We start from the raw sequence: 13,363 nt of genomic DNA on the forward strand, positions 1-13,363 counted from the left end.
GAGATCGGGGACACACATCCATGGACAGTATGAGATCGGGGACACGCATCCATGGACAGTATGAGATCGGGGACACGCATCCATGGACAGTATGAGATCGGGGACACGCATCCATGGACAGTATGAGATCGGGGACACGCATCCATGGACAGTATGAGATCGGGGACACGCATCCATGGACAGTATGAGATCGGGGACACGCATCCACATGGATGTCAGATTGGGAGCAGCAGCTGTGTCCATGCAATCACTGCTTCCCAATTCACATGAATGGGACAACCTGGATGCGGAGGACACTTGTGCATCCAGTACAGGTAAAGGCGGCCTGTGCACGGCTGTACGCTTAAGGAGTAACCTCACTTTTGTTGAGAAAACATCTATTTTACCAGGGTCTTGCATGTGGTGGTTTGATGTGGTGTCCAGTTTTCATTTTTTTTTTTTATATATATATATATTTTGTCTTTTTAAACGCTGTTATCAGATTATGGTTAAACTTGTATGTTTGTAACAAATAGTGGTGCCTATAAAGCCCATGTTTGTAGTCACTTACAGAATTCAGGTTTAAAGGACGTGGCAACTGCGGTTCCTATTACTACTCACCCACTATAGCCGTCCTGTGACGGTGCGTTATTTCTAATTCTTCAAATTTGTTGAGGAGAGACCCCCCCCCCCCCGGGTGATCGATGTACATTGCAGGGATTTTACCAATGTGTGTTTCCCTGTGTCCATGTGCACAGTGAATGTGAATGGGAGTGACTTTATAATCATCAATCAGCTGCTGCACCTGCGGGATTCTAATGAGGAAAGTGACAGGGCCTGCATCCCCTTAGACATATTTTCCCTGTGGGAGTATCTCACCAAAAATGACATTTGTGTAGCAGGGGATGCCCAAAATCTGACTTGTATCTTAGTGCAGACTTCTGGGAAAATTAGTAAGCTAATCACACAAGCAGGAAATTACATTTCTGGGGGGGGGGGGGGGGGGAGGCGGCCTGTATACCTCCAGGCGGCCATAATGCATTTTACAGAAAATTACAGTGGCTGCAGATTGATAAATGAAGGTCATTTTTAATAACAATTCCAATACTCACCATATGGCAAACAGTCCTCTCGCTTCCCATGCTTGAAAAGTTGAGCCTGTAAACAGAACGGATATTTAAGAAGATTCCACAAAATTCTACATTTACAATCAACAGGTAAAACACTTAAAGTGATATTAACCACTTCAGCTTCAAAAGGTTTTACCCCCCCCCCCCCCCTCATGACCAGGTCATTTTTTACTTTAATTGCGCGGTCGTGCGACGCTGTACTCAGAATTGATGACCTTTCCCCCCCAAACAGAGCTTTCTTTTTGTGGTATTTGATCACCTCTGCGATTTTAATGTTTTAATGTTATATATATTTTTCTTTTATTTTCCGCTATAAATCATATCCAATAAAATATTTTTTATTTTCCGCTATAAATCATATCCAATAAAAAATGTAAAAAAAAAATCAAATTTCTTCATCAATTTAGGCCAATATGTATTCTGATACATAATTTTGGTAAAAAAAAAAAATCCCAAGAAGCATATATTGATTGGTTTGCCCAAACGTTATCACGTCTACAAACTTTGGGATAGATTTTTGTAATTTTTTATTTTTTTTTACTAGTAATGACAGCAATCAGTGACTTCCAACGGAACTGCAATATTTTTGGCGCACAAGTCAGACACTAACTGACACTTTTTGGGGACCAGTGGCAATAATACAGTGATCAATGCTAAAAATATGCTCTCTCACTGTACTAATGACACTGACAGGCAAGGGATTAATATCAAGAGCGATCAAAGGGTTAAATGTGTGCCTATGGAGTGTTTGCTAAATGTGTGGGGGAGGGGCTTGTACTGTGGGAAGACAGATCAGTGTTCCTGCTTAGCAGAAACACAAGATCACTACCTTCCCTTCTCACAGAACGGCAATCTTCCTGGTTAAGATAGGCAGATTGTCGTTCTGCCTGTGCCTCGAAGGATCGTCCAATAACAGCAAGAGTGGTTCGCCAGACGCGCATTCGCACCCCAGACCCGAAAATGCAGAATCTCGTTCCTGTACGTGATTCTGCACAGAGCGGCTGCCCTGCTGCAGTAAATGTATGCGGGGCAGTCACCGCATTAGGTTAAAGGCAAAACAATTATTTTTTAATGATATACTTCCCTGCTCTGTAATGGATTTGCATAGAGCAGCCCCAATCCTCCTCTTCTCAGGTCCCCTACAGGCGCTCCTGGCCCCTCCCTGCAGCCGAGCGCCCCCATAGCAAGCAGCTTGCAATGGGAGCACCCCAAGCAGGCGCGCTCCTGAGCTGCTGCTCTGCGTGTCTATTCAGACGTAGAGTGTCGGTTCGGTCCCGCACCCTCTCTCTCCTCATTGGCTGTCTGACTGTGATTGACCGCAGCAGAAGCTGCTCCTGCTGCTGTCTCCGACCAGTGAGCAGAAATTAGATTTTTTAAATTTTTTTATTGGGATTTTTTTCAAAATTGTGGGTCTTTTTTTAGTTTAACCACTTAAGCCCCGGAAGATTTTACCCCCTTCCTGACCAGGGCCTATTTTGCAATTCGGCAACGCGTGACTTTAACGGACAATTGCGCGGTAGTGCGATGCTGTACCTAAATGAAATTGACGTCATTTTTTTCCCACAAACAGAGCTTTCTTTTGGTGGTATTTGATCACCTGTGCGATTTTTTGATCATGCGCTATAAACAAAAAAAGAGCGACAATTTTGCAAAAATAACAATATTTTTCACATTTTTTTATATGAAATTCCCCCCAAAAAAATTTAAAAATCTGAATTTTTTAACATTTTCAGGCCAATTTGTTTTATGCTACATATGTTTGGTAAAAAAAAAATCTCAATAAGCGTATTTTGATTGGTTTGCGCAAAAGTTATCGCGTTTACTAACTAAGGGAAAGATTTTTGTCATTTTTGTTGTTTTTTTTTTTAAACGCGTAATGGCGGCGATCTGCGATATTTTTTGCGGTACTGCGACATTGGGGCGGACAGATCGGACCCTTGACTGACATTTTTGACACTTTTGGGGTTACCAGTGACATTTCTACAGTAATCAGTGCTATACATATTCACTGTTACTGTAAAATTACACTGGCAGTAAAGGGGTTAACTTTTTTGAGTGGGAGGGACTGTGTGTGTCCCTAGGGGCGTGATTCTAACTGTGATTGGCTGTGGCTTGAGGTGTATGAACAGTGATCAACGGTCCTACATAGTAGAACCGTATGACATTCATACACAGGGGAGAATCAGGGGAGAATGACAGGCGGCTTGTTTACATCAGCCGCCTGCCTTTCTCCCTCTGCACCGGCGATCGCCGAGTGACCGGCGGACATCGGGTCTGCCGGTCACACGTGCGCGGGGGGGGGGGGGTCCGTGACCACGTGGGAGCAGGAGCGCGCCTCCGGGGGCGCGCGCTCGCTCCCTAGACCCTCACAGGCTAGTGACGTAGTACTAAGTCGCTCTGCCTGTGAGGGGCTGACCGCCGCAGTAAATAGTCGTGCAGCGGTCGGCAAGTGGTTATAGCGCAATAAAAAAAATAAAAACCACAGAGGTGATCAGCCGCAGGTGAATCTGGCAGGCTGGTTGTACCCAAGTTGATCAATCGATCATTCTGGCTACATTCAGCCTGCCCATTAACGGATTGATTCTCGGCTGGTTCCTGCTGATTGGTGTATGGCCGGCCTAAGCAGTGAGCTTTGAGTTGCCCCAGGATACGGCGCGGCTCTGCACAGGATTTTTCCCCATCTCTGTACTGTAAATCTGGCCATACATTCCACAATTTTCTTCTTCAATTTCCTTTAGATTTACCTTCAACTATGTAGTGCAAGGTCCTGCCTGATTGCATACAAATTGAAAATGTTTAGGTTTGACCCCATATTATAAAGTTTGAGTAAATCGAAAAGAACAAATTTCTTGTATAATGTGGAGAAAGAAGCCCGGTTGTAGAAGCCAATTGAGCACAATGGTGGACTTTAAAAGGCACATCATAGGATAGGCTTGGACACAAAAATTGTATAAAAAGAAACATTTATTGAATTCAATTAAAATCATTAATAAATAAAAAGGGATAAACCTGACCAAACAAAGGGTTCTAAGTCCTCCCACATATAGGTACATGTTTCTGACCCAATGGTTGGTCCTATGTAAACATTGAATTACGTATCAAACATTGCGTGAATATGAGAATATACGTCTGCTCAAAAGTCAACGCGTTTCGCAGTTGACTTTTGAGCAGACATATACGGGGAACAGTTACTGGCCTGGTCTAAGGGTCCCCACTTTTTCCTGGTTACTTGGGGTCTATCACCAAAGATGGAGCCCTTGATTTGGGCTTTTCTTATGTTAGGTGGTATTTATATCTCCTACTTAATTTTTTCAACCATGATAGACTTTACATCTTTTATTGGGAATATTTTTTTTCCTCATACTTACCATACTGCCTAAAGTAGTACATTTACAAGCAATAGACCCAGACCCTATATATTTGCCCTTGATTCACCAGCCTTTAATGGAATATATTTATCTCTTATCTACCCAAGTGCAAACTTCCTTCGGGGCCTTCGGCCTTACTCACTACTCCCTGTGTCCGCCCAAAGCCAATTCCTTGCATTGCGTTGTATCCAGAAGAATGCTGTTGTCTGCATCTGGTCCTGATGAAGCTTACTGTGAAACACGTTGACTTTTGAGCAGACGTATATTCTCATATTCACGCAATGTTTGATACTTAATTCAATGTTTACATATGACCAACCATTGGGTCAGAAACATGTACCTATATGTGGGAGGACTTAGAACCTTTTGTTTGGCCCGGTTCATCCATTTTTATGTATTAATGATTTTAATTGAGTTTTATTTTAATATTTATTTAATATTTATTTTAATAAATGTTTATTTTATACAATTTTTGTGTCCAAGCCTATCCTATGATGTGCCTTTAACTGGTTGCCGACCGCCGCAAGTACATATACTGCGGCGGTCAGCCCCGGCCAGGCAAAGTGACGTACCGGTACTTCACTAGCCTGGGAGCCAATAGTGGGCGAGCCCGCACCGATGGAGGCGCGCTCCCGCCCCGTTCACGGACACCTCCGTGCGTGTGACCGGCGGACCCGATGTCCGCCGGTCACTCGCGATCGTCCGATGTGAAGGGAGAAAGGCAGGCGGCTAATGTAAACAAAGCCGCCTGTCATTCTCCCCTGTGTAAAAGCACTGATCTAATGGTCCTGCTATGTAGGACCGTTGATCTCTGCTGTTACACACACACAGCCACATCCCTACACAGTTACAAGCACGCCCCTCGGGACACACTTAACCCCTCCCTCTCCAAAGTTAACCCCTTCCCTGCCAGTGTCATTTTTACAGTAACAGTGCATATGTATAGCACTGATTACTGCAGTAATGTCACTGGTAACCCCAAAAGTGTCAAAAATGTCAGTCAAGGGTCCGATCTGTCCGCCGCAATGTCGCAGTCCCGCAAAAAAAAAAAAAAATCGCAGATCGCCGCCATTACTCGTTAAAAAAAAAAAAAAAAAGACAAAAATCTTTCCCTTTGTTAGTAAACGCAATAACTTTTGCGAAAACCACTCAAAATACGCTTTTTGCGATTTTTTTTACCAAACATAAGTAGCATAAAACAAATTGGCCGAAAATGTTAAAAAATTTTGATTTTTACTTTTTTTTTTTGGGGAATTTCATATAAAAAATGTGAAAAATATTGTTATTTTTGCAAAATTGACGCTCTTTTTTTGTTTGTAGCGCGTGATCAAAAAAATCGCACAGGTGATCAAATACCACCAAAAGAAAGCTCTGTTTGTGGGAAAAAAAGGACGTCAAATTTGTTTAGGTACAGCGTGGCACGACCGCGCAATTGTCCGTTAAAGTCACGCAGTGCCGAATCGCAAAATACCCCCTGGTCTTTTAGCAGCCAAATCCTCCGGTGCTTAAGTGGTTAAAGTCCACCATTGTGCTCAGTTGGCTTCTACAACCGGGCTTCTTTCTCCTTTTTGTCTGTTTTTTGGATTATGGCACGCTCTTGGTAGCTCGTTTTTTTGTGTTCTTGTATACTCTTGTAGAGGTAGACTTGACAGCGTGGGACATATGTAAGGCTTACTGGTGGCCCGGTACATGCTGGTACCCCCCCTTCCTTGAATTCTGGATGCTATGATATTGTGAAGTACCTGCCTGGGGCAAGCTATATACTGCATATAGGCTGTAACTGTCTGGCACATCTATTTATAACAAATATCGTCTCCTTTGCCCTATTTGACTGGTCATTGAGGATTAACCGAATATATGAAGTGCTGCCTCTAGAGACCTGACTTCTGGACCCCCTAGATAACTGGCTGCAGCCCTTTTTGTTCCTTCTATTTGGCTGTGACGAGATACTATCCACTTGAATTTATTAAGTGGTGTCCCGGCTTGGAGTAGGGAGATGGACATACACATATATAATATGGGAGTAGTTATGAGCTTCAGATGTCAAATACGATAATCTAGTCTACTGTTTTTCTGGATTGCGTCCTACCAAGGTCTGCCACCCCCTGAGCCACAAAAGGAAATATCAGTCTGTTATGGTCTCTCTGGCCCTGAGGAAGCCTTGAGCGAAACGCGTCGGCTTGCTGGGGACCTTCATTGACCGTGCTCCATCTGAGACCTATATACCATCCAACTATACAGGTTATTGGTTTTGCCTTATTGGGATATATTTCTACCTTGTTAACTTTGTTCACATATCTGGTTTTAATTTTTTTCTTTCATTATGTTATTCTTTTTTTCTCTGGTAACATGCGCTCTTTTGCCCATGTTCTTTTTAAAGTTGTAAAATAAAATATATCTTTTATATATCTTGGTTTTGGTGTGATACTTTTCCTCCCATTGGCCTGTAAAGCCCCACGTTTCTCTTTCTCCTTATGCTTTGTATATTATTCAGGGGTATGGGCCCGATTACACTGTATTTTTGTGTCTTCTTGTATAATGTATGGCTTGCCTAATCCAGTAAAATGAAACTGAACCTTCGCTGAAAATAACGATCGAGACAGAAAAAGTGATGCATCTTGTAAAAACTGGAACAAGTCATCTGGAGATGGGAAGCACATACACCCCAGGATTTTCCATTGCCAGTGACATACAATGATTCATCATTTCCCCATGTAACATTCACCGCATAGCTGCTCTCATTATTTGCATACCAGAGCAGGCACAGTTGCGGCATACTTGTCTAATTGAAGGCAATGCGAAGGGTTGACCTAATTTGCTCTTAAGACGTGTAATTAAGCTTAACCTGGCCTCATGCCACCTGCCAAAATGACTTTCTAAGCGTTAATGAAACCTGCACCGTCTCTGCCGTATTCTAATCAGATGAAGAAGCAGGTGGTGAAAAGTCCCCAAATTCCAAAAGAATAATCATAAAGTGCGCACATCTACGGTTTAACGAGCGTACACGAGCCCGCCAACAGGAACTGTGCACAGCAATATATAATCCGCCTAAAAGCTACAATTATTTTACAGCAGGGGGACAGAGGACAGGAGGCAGGGGGGCAGAGGACAGGAGGCAGGGGGGCAGAGGACAGGAGGCAGGGGGCCAGAGGACAGGAGGCAGGGGGACAGAGGTCAGGAGGCAGGGGGACAGAGGTCAGGAGGCCAGAGGTCAGGAGGCAGGAGGACAGAGGTCAGGAGGCAGGGGGACAGAGGTTAGTAGGCAGGGGGACAGAGGACAGGAGGCAGGGGGACAGAGGACAGGAGGCAGGGGGACAGAGGACAGGAGGCAGGGGGACAGAGGACAGGAGGCAGGGGGACAGAGGACAGGAGGCAGGGGGACAGAGGTTAGGAGGCAGGGGGACAGAGGTTAGGAGGCAGGGGGACAGAGGTCAGGAGGCAGGGGGACAGAGGTCAGGAGGCAGGGGGACAGAGGTCAGGAGGCAGGGGGACAGAGGTCAGGAGGCAGGGGGACAGAGGTCAGGAGGCAGGGGGACAGAGGTCAGGAGGCAGGGGGACAGAGGTTAGGAGGCAGGAGGACAGAGGTCAGGAGGCAGGAGGACAGAGGTCAGGAGGCAGGAGGACAGAGGTCAGGAGGCAGGAGGACAGAGGTCAGGAGGCAGGGGGACAGAGGTCAGGAGGCAGGGGGACAGAGGTCAGGAGGCAGGGGGACAGAGGTCAGGAGGCAGGGGGACAGAGGTCAGGAGGCAGGGGGACAGAATCAGAGTTTCAACCACTTCTGGACCAGAAGGATTCTCCCCCTTCCTGACCAGGCCATTTTTTGCGATTCGGCACTGCGTCATTTTAACGGACCATTGCAACGCTGCCTTCAAATAAAATTGATGTCCTTTTATCCCCCACAAATAGAGCTTTCTTTTCATGGTATTTCATCACCTGTGCGATTTTTATTTTTTGTGCTATAAACAAAAAAAGAGCGACAATTCTGAAAAAAAATAAAACCCCGATATTTTTCACATTCTGCTATATAACATTAATAAAAAAAAAAAAAATTAAAAATCTAATTTTTTCATAATTTTAGGCAATTTGTATGCTCTGTGATGTCATCATGGAGGAGTGGAAGAGGACTCCAGTGGCAACCTGTGAAGCTCTGGTGAACTCCATGCCCAAGAGGGTTAAGGCAGTGCTGGAAAATAATGGCGGCCACACAAAATATTGACACTTTGGGCCAAATTTGGACATTTTCACTTACGGGTGTACTCACTTTTGTTGCCAGCGGTTTAGACATTAATGGCTGTGTGTTGAGTTATTTTGAGGGGACAGCAAATTTACACCCGCTGCTATCCGCTTCTGATCCTGTCCGCGAAATCTGGACGGATGGGAACCCTATTTTCCATCCGTCCAGCGGATCGGATGAGAACGGACAGGCGGTCCGTTCTCATCCGATTCCCCCATAGAGGTCAGCGGGGATCTGACAGCTCCGTCTCCGCACACAGAGCGGACACAGAGCTGTCATCCACCTGCTCAGCGGGAATCGGCGGATCGATCCCCCGCTGAGCAGAGAACGGACCTTGTTGGACTCTGACCATGAGAAAGGACCCTTATACAAGCTGTACACACACTTGTCTTTGTACTCCTCACCTGGTCGCCACCACACACGCTTGACACCATCTGAACCAAATAAGTTTATCTTGGTCTCATCAGAGCACAGGAGATGGTTCCAGTAATCCATGTCCTTAGTCTGCTTGTCTTCAGCAAACTGTTTGCTGGCTTTCTTGTGCATCATCTTTAGAAGAAGCTTCCTTCTGGGATGACAGCCATGCAGACCAATTTGATGCAGTGTGCGGCGTATGGTCTGAGCACTGACATGCTGACCCCCCCCCCCTTCAACCTCTGCAGCAATGCTGGCAGCACTCATACGTCTATTTCCCAAAGACAACCTCTGGATATGACGCTGAGCACGGGCACTCAACTTCTTTGGTCGACCATGGTGAGGCCTGTTCTGAGTGGAACCTGTCCTGTTAAACCGTACTTCGCCGCAGTGAGGTCACCTGGAAGTGGGGACAGTACCTGTCAAAAACAGGTACCCATTCAGTGAAAAAACAGACCAGCGCTATGGTATGTAGGATAAGAAAATTACATATGCAGGTGTAAGCAGCCACCAACCTACCCCTGTGAAACAAGGGTACATATGTGGAAAAGGAAGAAAAAGGTTGGGAAGGGCGCTACCCGTTTAGAAGTGGAAAAGTGCAAAAAATCTTATAAAACCATCTCCATAGTAAAAATGATCCAACATAAAATAAATAAACGGTATATTGGTGGGGAGTAAAGTGCAAGTGCTTGATTGGGCTTAATATCAAAGCCCCCAAAAAGTGCTCAGTGCCCAAAGCATAATGATTGTATGCACTATAAATAAATCAAAGGTGCACAAAGTGTAATAAAAATGTAATATCTTACGAAGGGTTAGTAGTGATTATTGAGTGAGAAAAATAAATATCAATGTGATTAGTAATCCATTAGTTTTTATCTTATTATTTATAAAGTGCATATGAGGAATGATCAAATAAATAAATAAATAGGTCCAGCCTTTTGGGTGATAAAAAAGGTGCCAGTGATAAAGTTCAAAAGGCTACGATAGTGAATGATGCTGGTGAGTACTAGTGCCTATACCCGTGAAGCCCACTAGGTATCGCACTCACCCTTCACAACCCTTATAAACAGGGTATTTAGTTGTTGCAGTTTAGTAATCTCCACAGAAGGAATGAGTAATCCGGGGGTCCTTTATGTCTGAAGTGAGCGGGCTCAGGTGGGCCTCTAAGAGATGTTCACACGATCTAAGTGCTCAAACAGACAAGAATCCCCATGGTATAGTATATAATAACATATGAGAACAAATGTGTATGACTCACAATTCAGGCTGATCACATTCAGTGCGAGACACCGGGATACTCCCGCGTTCCACGGCTCAACTCTTCAAAACCGGAAGTGACGTTTGATGTATGAGAACTCCGCCCTACGCGTTTCGTCATACAGACGTCATCTGGAGCGGTCAAAAACAGGTACCCATTCAAACCACCCCCCCCCCACCACCACGAAAGGTGCCAAATGTGTCAGCGGAGGGGGGGGGGGTTGGATGCTCCACCCAAAAGGGGAAGCTCCGCTCTAAGAACGAATCTATTTGTTGTGTCATTTGTCTCTCAGTCAGGATCTGGGCATGGGTCGGCTGCAACCCTGACATGACTCATTGGTTTTTTGGCTAAAATCCGTCCACCCCACTTAACTTTGGGACCTCTGATCATCTGTTCCTCAGCGCCAGGATTTGTTTGTATGTATTTGCTTTCTCAGCTAAGCACACCTTCTTGCCTACATGCCTGGGCAACTAAAAGCAACATGAATTATCTGCCCTTGCTCAAGATGGCCACAGCCAGAAATGCTGGGTGGTGTTTCTCTGAAAAATAAAGCATGGAGACATAAAAGGATGGGGGAGTTTTCTTTTACTATTAAGAAAACATTAAACAGTGTTTCTGGTATTCAGATGCAGTGCAGTTTAAGAATAGCAGATGGGTTTTGATACCAATATCTTTCACAGGGAGGAGCTGGACGGCTGTTCTGAGAAGCCCAAGGATTGCATGTCAATTTCTCCAGGTATTAAGGCCCGTACACACGTGCAGATTGCCGGCCGAAAAGATTCGGCTGACGACCGATCGGCCGATTTTCGGCTTGTTAGTATGATGCTTCCGAACAGAATCTGTCGTGCAAGCATTAAAATTTTTGTTGGCCGACACCAGAACGGCCGATTGTTCGCCAATCAGTACAGAATTCGGCCGACAGACAGCAGATTTGCAAGTCTGGGCATGCTCCAAAAAGAAAAAACACAGGGAAAGTTAACCATCACATGACATCACTTCTGCAGTCGGCTGTTGTTGGCCGACAAAATTCGTGTGAAGTCTTTTGCACTTTTCAGCGGACACGACAGCCCAGGGACAAAAGACGGCTGATTGTTCGGCCGACGATCGGTACGTGTGAACGGGGCTTAAGGACTCTCAGGGCACTGTAAAACACAGCGGAAACCATGTGCAAGTATCTGAGGGTTTCATTTTTTTTATACTGCCATTTCACAATCATCATACACAATGCTCAGATATTTTGTATCACTTGCATTATCTGTGCTGTGTACGTCCAGTAAGGCCAGCATTGCTGACAGGACTCTATCTGATTAATTCCTGATAATTACAAGTAAACAAAATACTATATTTAGCCGGAGCTTACAGCAATTAGCCATAAATCTCCAGCCCACCTTTCTAGTTTTCCTGACAATTCACTAAGAGCCTTGACTAATACACTAAATTCTGGCATAGCCCTTTCCTCGCAGCTCATCACCAGCCGTTTCGGGTGACTCAGGAATCCTTTTATAGGAGAAGGCGATTTCATTTAATATTAGCAAATAGAAAGATTTCTGAAGAAACAGAAACAAATGACAAATATTTAGTGCAGAGCAATCCAGCCTAGGGAAGCTGAGCACAAAACACGGAGCTCCTGGGTGCTGCGCCAAGAATACATTTGAAGCAATAACCCGAGGCGAGTCACCTGCTCTATTCCAAATCAAAGTGCCAAAATAGATTGAAAAAGCACCAAACAACAGGGATAGGACTCTCCTCCCGCTTTACTCAAAATAAAAATCGATTTGAACCCTAAACAAATGTACAGCTGACAACAGTGAACAGGCAAAGCAGGATAGGTTGTGTTCTTATGAATATGAAGGGTCTCGGTGATGTCGCTGGTCTCTAGTGATTGGATAGGCTGTGTTCTCATGAATATGAAGAGTCTTGATGATGTCACTGGTCTCTAGTGATTGGATAGGCTGTGTTCCCATGAATATGAAGGGTCTCTGTGATGTCACTGGTCTCTAGTGATTGGATAGGCTGTGTTCTCATGAATATGAAGAGTCTTGATGATGTCACTGGTCTCTAGTGATTGGATAGGCTGTGTTCCCATGAATATGAAGGGTCTCTGTGATGTCACTGGTCTCTAGTGATTGGATAGGCTGTGTTCCCATGAATATGAAGAGTCTTGATGATGTCACTGGTCTCTAGTGATTGGATAGGCTGTGTTCCCATGAATATGAAGGGTCTCTGTGATGTCACTGGTCTCTAGTGATTGGATAAGCTGTGTTCCCATGAATATGAAGGGTCTCGGTGATGTCACTGGTCTCTAGTGATTGGATAGGCTGTGTTCCCATGAATATGAAGGGTCTCGATGATGTCACTGGTCTCTAGTGAGTGGATAGGCTGCGTTCTCCTGAATATGAAGAGTCCCGGTGATGTCACTGATCTCTAATGAAAGGATTGGCTGCGTTCTCATGAATATGAAGAGTCTCGGTGATGTCACTGGTCACTAGTGATTGGATAAGCTGTGTTCTCATGAGTATGAAGGGTCTCAGTGATGTCACTGGTGATTGGATAGGCTGCATTTACAGGAATATGAAGGGTGTCGGTGATGTCACTGGTCTCTAATGAAGGGATTGGCTGCGTTCTCATGAATATGAAGAGTCTCGGTGATGTCACTGGTCTCTAGTCAATGGATAGGCTGTGTTCTCATGAGTATGAAGGGTCTCAGTGATGTCACTGGTGATTGGATAGGCTGCATTTTCATGAATATGAAGAGTCTCAGTGATGTCACTGGTCTCTAGTGATTGGATAGGCTGTGCTCTCATGGATATGAAGGGTCTCGGTGATGTCACTGGTCTCTAGTGATTGGATAGGCTGCGTTCCCATGAATATGAAGGGTCTCGGTGATGTCACTGGTCTCTAGTGATTGGATAGGCTGCGTTCTCCTGAATATGAAGAGTCCCGGTGATGTCACTGATCTCTAATGAAAGGATTGGCTGCG

The 13,363-nt window shown here is 44.9% G+C and overlaps 1 protein-coding gene across 1 annotated transcript in view; it reads right to left on the reverse strand.

The window, feature by feature from the left end:
* TBCD (tubulin folding cofactor D) overlaps positions 1–13,363 on the reverse strand; it is a 315,022-nt gene that overhangs the window by 258,175 nt on the left and 43,484 nt on the right. The window contains exon 8 of the mRNA XM_082272657.1: positions 1,092–1,137. Coding sequence (XP_082128783.1) covers positions 1,092–1,137 — 46 coding nt within the window. The remainder of the gene's footprint in view (positions 1–1,091; positions 1,138–13,363) is intronic.

This window comes from Pelophylax lessonae (assembly GCF_965119305.1).
Source record: "Pelophylax lessonae genome assembly, chromosome: 11".
Taxonomy (NCBI): Eukaryota; Metazoa; Chordata; class Amphibia; order Anura; family Ranidae; genus Pelophylax; species Pelophylax lessonae.